We start from the raw sequence: 13,136 nt of genomic DNA on the forward strand, positions 1-13,136 counted from the left end.
TATACTACAGCATCATCCACGAAAAGCCGCATGGAACTTCCGACACTATCTACAAGGTCATTTATATATATTGTGAAAAGCAATGGTCCCATAACACTCCCCTGTGGCACATCAGTGGTTACTTTAATGTCTGTAGACATCTCTCCATTGAGAACAACATGCTGTGTTCTGTTTGCTAAAAACTCTTCAATCCAGCCACACAGCTGGTCTGATATTCCGTAGGCTCTTACTTTGTTTATGAGGCGACAGTGCGGAACTGTATCGAACGCCTTCCGGAAGTCAAGGAAAATTGAATCTACCTGGGAGCCTGTACCTAATATTTTCTGGGTCTCATGAACAAATAAAGCGAGTTGGGTCTCACATGATCGCTGTTTCCAGAATCGATGTTGATTCCTACAGAGTAGATTCTGGGCTTCCAGAAATGACATGATACGTGAGCTAAAAACATGTTCTAAAATTCTACAACAGATCGATGTCAGAGATATAGGTCTATAGTTTTGCGCATCTGCTTGATGACCCTTCTTGAAGACTGGGACTACCTGTGCTCTTTTCCAATTATTTGGAATCTTTCGTTCCTCTAGAGACTTGCGGTACACGGCTGTTAGTAGGGGGGGCAAGTTCTTCCGCGTACTCTGTGTAGAATCGAATTGGTATCCCATCAGGTCCAGTGGACTTTCCTCTGTTGAGTGACTTCAATTGATTTTCTATTCCTTGGACATTTATTTTGATGTCAGCCATTTTTTCGTTTGTCGAGGATTTAGAGAAGGAACTGCAGTGCAGTCTTCCTCTGTGAAACAGCTTTGGAAAAAAGGGGTTTAGTATTTCAGCTTTATGCGTGTCATCCTCTGTTTCAATGCCATCATCATTCCAGAGTGTCTGGATATGCTGTTTCGAGCCACTTACTGATTTAACGTAAGACCAGAACTTCCTAGGATTTTCTGTCAAGTCGGTACATAGAATTTTACTTTCGAATTCACTGAACACTTCACGCATAGCCCTCCTTATGCTAACTTTGACATTGTTTAGCTTCTGTTTGTCTGAGAGGTTTTGGCTGCGTTTAAACTTGCAGTGAAGTTCTATTTGCTTTCACAGTAGTTTCCTAACTTTGTTGTTCAACCACAGTGGGTTTTTCCCGTCCCTCACAGTTTTGCTCAGCACGTACCTGTCTGAAACGCATTTTATGATTGCCTTGAACTTTTTCCATAAACACTCAACATTGTCAGTGTCGGAACAGAAATTTTCGTTTCGATCTGTTAGGTAGTCTGAAATCTGCTTTCTATTACTCTTGCTAAACAGATAAAGTTTCCTCCCTTTTTTTATATTCCTATTTACTTCCAAATTCAGGGATGCTGCAATGGCCTTATGATCACTGATTCCCTGTTCTGCACTCACAGAGTCGAAAAGTTCGGGTCTGTTTGTTATCAGTAGGTCCAAGATGTTATCTCCACGAGTCGGTTCTCTGTTTAATTGCTCAAGGTAATTTTCGGATAGTGTCACTCGATGCTCTGTCCCTACCACCTGTCCTAAACGTCTGAGTGTCCCAGTATATATCTGGTAAATTGAAATCTCCACCTAAGACTATAACATGCTGAGAAAATTTATGTGAAATGGATTCCAGATTTTCTCTCAGTTGTTATGCCACTAATGCTGCTGAGTTGGGAGGTCGGTAAAAGGAGCCAATTATTAACCTAGCTCTGTTGCTAAGTGTAACCTCCGCCCATAATAATTCACAGGAACTATCCACTTCTACTTCACTACAGGATAAACTGCTACTAACAGCGGCAAACACGCCACCACCGGTTGCATGCAATCTATCCTTTCTAAACACCGTCTGTGCCTTTGTAAAAATTTCAGCAGAATTTATCTCTGGCTTCAGCCAGCTTTCCGTACCTATAACAATTTCAGCTTTGGCGCTTTCTATCAGCTTGAAGGTCCGGTACTTTACCAACGCAGCTTTCACAGTTTACAATTACAATACCGATTGCTGCTTGGTCAATGGAAGACTTATGGAAACTGCACACAGCATATAGAACTGGCAGCTGCACTGTATTTATGGTTGATCTGAAGATATTCAAAATTTGAAAGAAACTGTTAATCATTATTATGACAAAGGCAAAAACAGACCTGCCGCAATGACATATCTTGAACTGACACCATGTCAAGCGCTCATAAACATGGAAAACATTGAAATTTTTCATTTTGGATGAGCTGTCCAGTTCACATCCTGTTTAATGGAAGCAATGTTAAATTAAGAAGATATATTAGAAGAGAATCAAGTACAAGTTTGTAACTATAGTCAATATAATTGTCTCGAGAGAATTCAGCAACTTTGTACAAGTAGATATTTAAGATAAGTCTCATTTATTGTTCTGTCTCAGTTGTGCACATTTTTAATTCAATAACATGTTTCAATCACTCTGGATCATTTTCAAATCAAAAACAAAGTAAAACTAAATATGTACCATCTAATATTTTATAACAGTAGAAAAGAAAAGAGTTGTACATAAATGTAGAATTTACCTGAATAATTGCATCAGCAACCCATCTTGTCTGAATATCAAAATACTGTGTTTTGCAACTCGGTCAATGTTGTAAATAGGTAGATACGCATATGGAAGAGCTGCACAATGAACCTAAGGGCACCTCCTGACAATGATTGATTGAGATTTTTACACACTGTCTGCAAGAGCCTGGCAATACATTATGTCAGCAGCAGAATTATTTTATCAAGTGCATTTTTTAGAAACTTTGAAAGCCTGTTCCAATTGGCCACCTCAACACAGCACATGTATGATCAACAGCCCCACTCACCCGGAAGAGACAGCAGCAATGCATCAGCTCATGCACTGTTCTAGCAGCTGGCTGGCATAGAGACAGGCTTCGTACATACTACAAAATTATCTGCTCTACAACGCCACCAGCACAAGCAAATGCAGTTAACCATAAATGTCACACCATGTCCCTATAACTTTAGTTGCTACACTTTCATAATTTATTGTTTTACATTTTTTATTGGCTTTGTACTTTCAATGTCTTCATTTTTTTAATTCATAATATTTAATGACAGTTCATGCTGTTCTAGGTTCTCTACATAATTCCACTTCTGTAATTTTATGATCTTTATGTTTTTCACTATTTATACATCCATCATCCTGGGCCTACACTTTTAACATTTTAATGAAAAAAATATTTATACAATTTTACTGTTATATTTTCAGAGTAACAACTTATGACTTTATACTTAAAAAGTTTCACACTTTGAATATCTTCAGACACTTGTTAGTTTTAGATAGTTCTACTTCCAAAATCTGCTGTTCTATCCACTTTTACAGTTTTATGCATCTAGTCTGGTATCTTAACAGACTTTTTTTTACATTATTCACTTTTTGCAGCCTTAGTCTCTTGTTGAACCCATAGCATCCCTGCCACTATCCGTCTCCCTACCACCCCCTCCCTCATCTTCCTTGCCAACTCGCAATCTCTCCCTCACTCCATTTTATAATTCCTTATTTTATACTGTTTATATTTTACATACGCATTGTTCTATACTGTTAGTGTCTCAATGAGAATTTTTACATCACGTTCTATAATTTTAAAATGACCTCCCTTGTTTAAACTCATGAGTTCCCCAACAATCCCCCCCCCCCCTCCCTTGCTTCTTTTTCCCTCCTACAATCAGTCTCACTCCATTTTCCCCTCCCCCCTCTTCCCACTGCCTCCAACATCCGCCTATTTAAAACATTGACCAAAGTTGCAAAATACAGTACTCTGATACATTGTTCTGAGTAGACAAGGCAGGTTGCTGGTGCAATTACTTAGGTAAATTCTACATTTATGTATTATTCCTTTGTTTTCTACTATTGTAAAATATTAAATGGTATACACAATGAAGAGCCGAAGAAACTGGTACACCTGCCTAATACTGTGTAGGGCCCCTGCGAGCTAGCAGAAGTGCTGCATCATGACGTGGCATGGACTTGAATAATGTATGAAGTGGTGCCAGAGGGAACTGACACCATGAAGCCTGCAGGGCTGTCCATAAATCCATAAGAGTACAAGAGGGTGGAGATCTCTTCTGAACAGCATGTTGCAAGGCATCCCAGATATGCACAATAATGTTCATGTCTGGGGAGTTTGGTGGCCAGCAGAAGTGTTTCAGCACAGAAGAGTGTTCCTGGAGCCATTCTGTAGCAATTCTGAACGTGTGGGGTGTTGCATTGTGCTGCTGGATTTGCCCAAGTCCATTGGAATACAGAATGGACAAGAATGGATGTAGGTGATCAGACAGGATGGTTACATACATGTCACCTGCCAAAGTTGTATCCAGACATATCAGGGGTCCTATATCTCTCCAGCTACAAATGCCCCACACTCGTAAAATGGTTGTATGCGAAAATCCCCACTTCGTCGCTATCTTGGAGATGCTGTGTCCCATCACTTGGGTGCTGACTGTAACACCACATTCAAACTCACTTAAATCTTGATAACCTGCCATTGTTTAGCAGCAGTAACAGATCTAACAACTTTGTCAGAGACTTGTTTTCTTATATAGGCATTGCCGACCACAGTGTTGTCTTCAGCCTGTTTACATATCTCAGGATTTGAATATGCATGCCTATACCAGTTTCTTTGGTGCTTCAGTGTATTTCGTTTTACTTTGTTTTAGATCTGAAGATGATGCAGAGTGATCAAAACATGCAATCAAATTAAAAAGTGTGCAACTGAGATGGAACAATAAATGAGAATTATCTTAAATATCTGCAAGTTTGTAAGTTGAAACTTATTTCTTTAAATCAGTTTAATATAATTTTAGATCACTTCTCCTAACTGCATGTGAGTCTTTATAGTGTCTGATGATGTCTCCAGCAATAGTAGTATGTTCTAGAGTGGTCAGTAGGCATATAAACAAGCCTAAAAAGGTGATCTGATGTTTTCCTGGTAAATTTTTAACTTATAGAATTCTTTGGTGTCACCCGAGTCACATCATAACATCTCCACAATACTCCAGCAGACTCATTGCCATCTTGAGGTGGTTCCTGATATTTTTTTATGATTACTTCTCTGCTCATGTTGGCATCCTATACACACTGGCCATTACCCTCTCCATCACTCCACTCCTGTCACCATCCGTGCAGCTGCTACAGTGGGTGGTGGTGAGGAGAGCAATGCCCAACTTGTCCACAGCTGGGTGTTGCCAGCCTCACCACTCACCGTGGTGACTGCGCGGATAGTGACACGAGCAGAGTGAAGGAGAGGGTAACAGCCAATGTATGTAGGATGCCAACACAAGCAGAGCAGTAGTCATCAGGAACCAAGTGAAGTTGGCAATGAGCCTGCTTGCCGAAATATCATGGTGAACTTACAATGTGATCCAGTTGAACACGTGAGAACTCTACAAACCTAAAAATGCCACTAAGCTTCTGGACAATAATGGGTAGGTCCTCTCATTCTTGAGTCTGAGTGACCTATCCTTCCTTTTCAATATGCCTTAGACCACATATAGAAGCCCATACAACAAAAACCATCAAGGATGTCATGCGGTTGCTGCTTCCATCTATATACAGCCATGCTACCAACTGTGACATCACTGGTGTCCACTCCAATGACATATAAGATAATGTTTTAGTTGTGTGCCTGCCTCAACTAGTATCACTGTGTCCTGTATCCCAAGTTGTGCTTTAGCTGCACAGTGTCATCTTTATTGGGGATGTTGTCATCTCTATAATTTCTGTTATTATGCTTTTCCACAGACATTTTAAAGTTAATAATGTAAGTCTTGTCAAAAGCAATTCATTGCCTGTTTTCTAGAGCATGTTCTGCTACAATTGATTTCTGAGGCTATTGTAGGTGGAACACATCTCATGTTCTATCTGGAGCTATTCAACAGTGCACACATTCCATCTCACATAAAACTGTCCACACCACATGACATTTAGTATATTATGGGGATTCTGAGGCCTACATCACCTTTATCGGTCTCACAAATTGCCAAATTTTTGTTGGAGCCCTGAAACTAAATCCATTTTACACATCTTCAGGAGGTGGCTAACCTCTTCAGTAACAGTTTTCCTCAAATACTTTCTGGAAGTGGCTCAGTTCTTGTGGCAGGACCTCTGTGCATCATGCAGAAGCTGCTCCAGGTGCTGGTGCTTCCCTGGCATATCTTCTTGAAAATAAAATTTCTAAGAGTGGATCACAATAAAAGTAATTGCTGTGAAATTTTCAAACTGAATATTGTTCCAAATTTAACTTTAATTAATATTTTATTACTCTTTGAAGGTACTGGGTCAATTCTAATAATGTGAAAACATGAAACAATATACTGTGTGGATTTTTAAAAGATGAGACACGTAAACTAGTCTATGTGAAGTAACAGAATAAAATGCACAGAGAGAAAGGATGAATTTAAATTGTTTATGATAGGAACAAATTGTGTCACTGTACGCAGAGCACACACATTGAAGTACGGAAGTTGCCATTATTTATTTGCTTCCTTCACTAACTGAGTGCTAAGACTATATAAGAAGAACTCCATACTGTTTACCTGTTCCACAGGCAACCACTCGATTTGCAAGACCCCACTCAAAGGCTTCTTTGGCTTTAATTGGTCGTCCTGTTAGAATCAAATCCAGTGCTCGTGACAGGCCAACCATTGCTTGTAAGCGAACAGTGCCACCATCTACAAGTGGTACACCTGTGAAAAACAAGATTAGTTCAGATGTAAATGTGCAGTCATTCAAATGTATAAAGAAGTAGAGATTACGTCCAGTCCCTAGTATCTGATTTGCTTGCTATATTAAATTATTAATGTACATAATGCATACCTATTTCAGAATGGAGTCATGTGAAGATTGCAGTTTGGTATTTTGCTGGGAAGATTGTTATAAGGAAGTAACCCGGGAATTTATTGAGGCTGTCTCATGCAATCGCACGTTATGTTGAAGAGGCGACTTAATCACTCATTAATCCTTGTGTCCACACAAAAAATTATACCTTCTTCTATAAACTGGTTACTAGAGGAACCCAATGAATTTATTGTTGTACAGCCACTCAACTCTGGGTGTACATCATCACAACAGTGCATTCTAATTCTTGCTGGCTACTGTTGCACATTATGAACTATTCGTTATAGTGTAAGCTTTGCTACAATGAACCTCAAATCTGAATTCTCGTTGATGATATATGAGAACTCTCTGAATCTGAATACAGTGGATTAAACTTTAAAGCAAAAGAAGATTAAATTAGAAAGCTTCGAATATTGAAGATGCCATTGATGCTTGGAATGATACTGAAGTTGAAAGAGAGATTAGTTATAAGAGTAGTGATGAAAATGATAGAGTTGACAAAAACAGTGAAGCAATTTTGTTTTCTGCAGGCATTCTACATGGTAAAGATGGAACTGAATGGCATAAGGAACCTTTTGTGACTTGAAAGTTATTCAAGCATAATATTTTGTGGGGAGGGCTGATCTATAACGGGCAACAAAAATTATTTCTATAAAAGACACCTTCAAGAGTATATTTATGGATGAAATGCATGATATAGTAGTATGTGAAACCAACAGGAAGGCAAATCAGGTACAACAAAATTTGGAAAGAGCAACAAAAGTATGGAAGCCATTTACAACTGAAGAATTTTATGCCTATCTTCATATACTGATTACAGCTGGAGTAAGATTCTGTAGGCAATGGCCTTGCCACAGTAGATACACCGGTTCCCGTAAGATCACCGAAGTTAAGCGCTGTTGGGCTTGGCCGGCACTTGGATGGGTGACCATCCAGGCCGCCACGCACTGTTGCCATTTCTCAGGGTGCACTCAGCCTCATGATGACCGAGAGAGCGGTGTGCTGACCACACGCCCCTCCTATCGGCATCCTCATCTGAGGATGACACGGCGGTTGGATGGTCCCGATGGGCCACTTGTGGCCTGAAGATGGAGTAAGATTCTGTAACAGTGAACACACAAAGCAAATGTGGAAAACAAATGCATTCCTCTGTACTGTGCAAGTTTAGCCCTCAAAAGGCCTTGGCCGATAATCTGACTTATAGGATTTGACAATGTGAACACTAGGGATGAGCGTTTGAAAAGTGACAAAGCTACTGCAATATCTGACATATTTGAAATACTAAATTTAATATTTGATAAACTATTTGCCTCCTGATCACCTCACTGTTGATAAACAGCTTTCCCCTTACAAAAGAAAGACAAGATTTACTCAATACTGTAACGGCACCACAGTTTAAGATAGGAAAGTTAGATTTGGTACAACATTTTTAAGCACACGAGTTACAGCCAGGCATGGGCCTGTTGACAGTAAGTTATGCTACCAGCGGTTGTGAAGTAGAATGTAGGCCACAGGGCCATTAAACTGCTGAAAAGAGTAAATGCAGCAGTTTGCATGGTGCAAGTTACAGGAAGAAAGGGCCCACTGGCGCAACTTAATTGTTATGAGTACATGACTCAGAGCAATGTGGTATCAAAACAGAGGCACACAGGCATGTATAAGTAGGTGCTGGTTCACTAACAAGGCATTCAAGTGTGACAGCTCTCCTGGATGGCGGGGCATGTCACACCACCAGCTACTCGCAGCAGCAGATGGGGTGCCAGCATTCCAGTCCACGGCGGGTCGCTGGTTTGACCCTCTGAGACCAACACAGGGCATTCAAGTGTGGCAGCTCTCCTGGATGGTGGGACATGTCACACCACCGGCTACACACAGCAGCAGATGGGGCACCAGTGTTCCAATGCCCAGATGGTCGCTGGTTCGACCCTCTGAAGCTGACACGGGGTCCGTAGCCAGCCAGCGACGGGCCACTCCACGGCTCGCTACCATGGGCAGTCGTCTTGGCTTCCAACATGCACCGGAGACATCCAGGGTGAGGGCCACAGATTCGTACACCAGATCGTGGGCGCTCGTTGTCACTGCATTCTTAGATATGTCGGTGAGGGAGCGCGGTGCGGGTTGCTTTGCAGCGGACGGCACTGAGGCAGCAGAGGAGAAGGCTGCTGAGTTGACTGCTGGCACATCCTGACAATGCCGCAACTCCACTGCCGTACAAGGCCAACACATAGCAGTGCATGCATGGGTCACTGAGGCAGCCATTCCGCACCAAGACATTTCGCAGACAGCGAAGTGGTGTCCTCAGCATTGCCGGCCTGGGTGACACAGACTGAGAGAAACGGGGCACTATAGTTGGAAACAATAAATCACTTGGAAAGCTCGGACAGTCTTAATACGGTGCCTTCTACCTCTTCCCGCTACATTTGGTGTTGCTGTTACATTCGGTGGCGGAAGTTGCCACTACATTTGGTGTCAGAACAGTGGACGTTGGCTCTACAGTACGATGTTTGAGCCCACCGCCTGCATTATAGTCACAAGATGTGGTGAGTTTTGACCAGTTTTCTTTTGAGTGTTGGACATTTTCTTTCTTTTTTGTGTTTTTGGGTATGGCTCATGGCAGGCCATTGTAGATGTTTTGCTTGGGCATAGTATTTTTTGTTGTCAGAGTAAGTGTTAGTGTATTTGGGGCAGTAAGAATTTTTTTATGGCATTTAATTACTTTTGTATTGGTTTGGGTATGACATTAATGAGTATGATGGTACAGAGGTGTAGTGAGTTGGGTTATTTTTGTACTTAATTGTTTTGTTTTGGGATTAACAGGGAACAAAAGCAACACAATAGCAGAGTCAGGAACACAAGGTGTGTCGGAACCAGAAGCGGTATGGATTTTGTTGGAAAAGGTAGCACAACTGACAGCAGACAATACGCAGTTGAGAAGTGAATTAACAACTAGAAGTGAGTGGGAAACTGCATCGGATCAGTCGTTTTGGCCTAAGGTGCCGCAACAGGAGATTGATCCAATTGCCATGAGTATGATTACTCCATTTTCTGGCAAGGCATCTGAGGATGTGTGCTCGTTTGTGGAGGACTTGGAAACTTCAGCTGTGATGAACAGTTGGTCGGATGAACAGTTGTTACATGTAGCCAAGATTAGATTAATGGGTGAAGCGAAGACATATGTAAGGTGTTCTGAGGCCTTAAGGAAGGCAGGACAGTTTAAGCAGTTGAAGGAGCGGCTTTTACAAAGGTTCAAGAAACAGAACAGTGCTCGGTGCTTTAGGGAGAGGTTGAGTACAATGACAAAGAGACAGAGGGAGATGGTAGAGAAATTTGCAGACAGGATAATAGAAATTAATGAGTATACTTACGAGTTGGGTCAGAGCGAATGGTGTTCTGTTGCAAAGGGCCGAGCAAAGGGCACTTGATGTATTTTTGAGGGGGTTACCGGAACATATGTCACGGAAAGTGCGTGAAGGGACTCCAACATATTTGTATTCGGCCATTCAGCTGGCAATCCAATGTGAGGAAACAGACCTGGCAACAGGAGTACGTGACTGACAAGCAGTATTTACAGCGGGAATAAAGTGTTATAGGTGTGGTCGTACAGGACATGTGCAGAGGCAATGTACCTAGTCACCAAAGAATAGAAGAAGGGGCGGAAATCAGCAGCATGGAGGATGGAGAAGGGGAGTTAGTAGGGGTGGACAATCGTTAAACAGCAGAGGGAGCTCTCGTTTAATTTCAATGCCACAAATACGTATGTAGAGGTGGAATGTTCAGTGGTAGGATCCATAGGAACTAAAAAATTTAAGATTTTGTTGGATACAGGGGTGCAAGTGTCAGTAGCTACTAAGAGTTTAATGGGACGAAGGAAGTTAGACCCACCAAGTTATAGGTTGCGTGGAGTGGGGCATAAGAAGGTTACAATATTGGGGTCAGTGACAGTTGACTTTCATGTAGGGAAAGTCCGATTTGATGCCTGCATGGAGGTAGTACCGTGAGTAAGCGAGGGCTATGGCATGATCCTAGGAGTAGATTTCTTGCATCAACATCGTGCCAAAATTGACCTTGGACAATGAACTGTGGAACTTGGTGGAATGTTATTTCAGCTAGGGGAAACTGTTGTCGATGCAGAGTTGTCGCGAGGGGTGTTCAACATAATGAACAAACCAATTGAACTGCTTGAGTGTGTGTCTGGTAGCACCGGGAAGTCGCTTTGGGTAAGTGTGGAGTCGAATCCACCTGTGGGTACAGTATGTGTTACTGAACCATTGCAGGATAATGAATTTTTGGATCCATTAGGTTGTTTTGTGAAACATAGTATTGTAGCTGGAAACAATAAATCACTTGGAAAGCTCGGACGAATCTTAATACAGTGCCTTCTACCTCTTCTCGCTACATTTGGTTTTGCTGTTACATTTGGTGGTGGAAGTTGCCACTACAATACATACCCACAAAGCCAGCCAAATATGGCTTGAAGATTTAGTGGGTTTATGATTTTCAAAATTCTGATCCAATAACCGGCCAAATTTATACAGATAACTCTGCTCCTGATAGAGAAACTAATCAAAAGGAGAGGGTAGCAAAAGATGTATGCTACCATTTCATAGGCACCAGGAGAAATATAATTCCTAGATACTGGATTACATGCATCATAAAAACCTTAAAATATGCATGAAAAATGTTTAAAAAATGCATGAAAAGTGTAAAAATGTGCAAGATCAAATAATAAAAAAACATGGTAGATACTGCATGCATTATATCTCAAAGTTGAAACTGTGCATATCAGTTATGATGAAAAACACCAGCCACATGAGAAATCGGTACATTTAGAACACTGATATCATTTTCTGAATACTATCTGGCAGAGGTTAGGAAGGGGGCCATTCTGGGATTATTTACTAAAAATTTGCAAAATGGGAACACATACCTAATTTTAAGAACTGTTCCTTCTTTGCTACTGTTGTTGGTAACAAGTGGATGTGATGCAGGTGTGTTGCAGCGAAACAATCGATATGTACAGGACCAACTTCAAGATAATCACCCCACAGAGAGGCATGCTCAAAAACTCCGTAATATTTTATTTAAAAAAACAACATACAATCATAAATTTTTTGAACAGCATTAACTTTTAATTAATACTATTGGACCAATAAATCATTTACAATTTATTTTACATTTTTATACTATTGTAAACATAAACGACCAAGTACTGTTCCAAATGTTCAGAAGTACGATTGTGTCTTCAATCACTCAAAACATTTTTATAAGCAGAAAAGGACCATTCTACGTCAACTGAGGTGACTGGGCAGCATTAGAAATTGGGTGCTATGTTGGAATTACTTTTTCTGTTAAAAGTTCGCCCATCCCATTAATAAAACAATCAATTTGGCACAAGGGTTCAAAGCGTGGGTTATTGTTCAAAATGTTTTCAAACTTTTCTTTAAGTTTTCTTGGGAATACCTCCAGCAATGAGGAGTTCACTAGAATAATTTTATTCATTAACTGAATAGATTCATTCAGCCCCAAACCTCGAGTTTCAAGCTTTTTAATATTTGCCGGTAAATGGGGAAAATGAGTGCTAATCACAGCAATGTCTTTTTTAATACTAGAATAATTAAAAGCTTCCTTGCACTGGCAAACTTACAAAGCCTCTGCACTATGGAAGTCATTTACTGCCCCTCTAATGGCCTCAAAATGTTCATTGTAGAACAACACAGCTTCGACCCATGAACCCCAACGAGTTACCACTGGTTTGCGAGGTAAATGCACATTTAGTAGTTTTTCTTTGTAGAACTTGATGCAAGCAGGAGCCATTAGAAACACTTTATTTGTGGATGAAATCAGTTTATTTGCATTTACAAATATGGAATGTACTTTTTCAGCAAGGCGATGTACTCCATGAGAAAAACGTGTGACATGAATCGAATTGGGATAAAATATTCGGAGGGCTTTTCCTACTTTGGTCATATAAGGAGCGGCATTTGAATGAAACACAAACACCCTTTCATCTGCAGAAGATTTTGGAAATATTTGTCTAGTCCCCTCGGTCACAAATCTGGCAATCACAGAATGATTCACTTTTTCAAGTTCTCTGCAGGCTGCTAAATAAGAAGAAGAAGGCTCTTCTTTTAAAGCACCAACAATTAAATTTGCAATGTAACAGCTGTAAGTGCCTGTAGTTTCATCAACTGAAATCCTGATAATGCTGCTGTTGAGTTCATTGTGTATTTCTTCCAGAACATTTACGTAAATTGTTGGTATGTAATTTTTAAGTAATGTTGATTCATCTGG

At 40.7% G+C, this 13,136-nt stretch overlaps 1 protein-coding gene across 1 annotated transcript in view; it reads right to left on the reverse strand.

Moving 5' to 3' along the window:
* LOC126188242 (probable enoyl-CoA hydratase echA8) overlaps positions 1-13,136 on the reverse strand; it is an 83,766-nt gene that overhangs the window by 17,953 nt on the left and 52,677 nt on the right. The window contains exon 4 of the mRNA XM_049929801.1: positions 6,545-6,694. Within this exon, the coding sequence (XP_049785758.1) occupies positions 6,545-6,694 (150 nt within the window). The remainder of the gene's footprint in view (positions 1-6,544; positions 6,695-13,136) is intronic.

Source organism: Schistocerca cancellata, chromosome 5 (genome assembly GCF_023864275.1).
Source record: "Schistocerca cancellata isolate TAMUIC-IGC-003103 chromosome 5, iqSchCanc2.1, whole genome shotgun sequence".
Classification (NCBI taxonomy): Eukaryota; Metazoa; Arthropoda; class Insecta; order Orthoptera; family Acrididae; genus Schistocerca; species Schistocerca cancellata.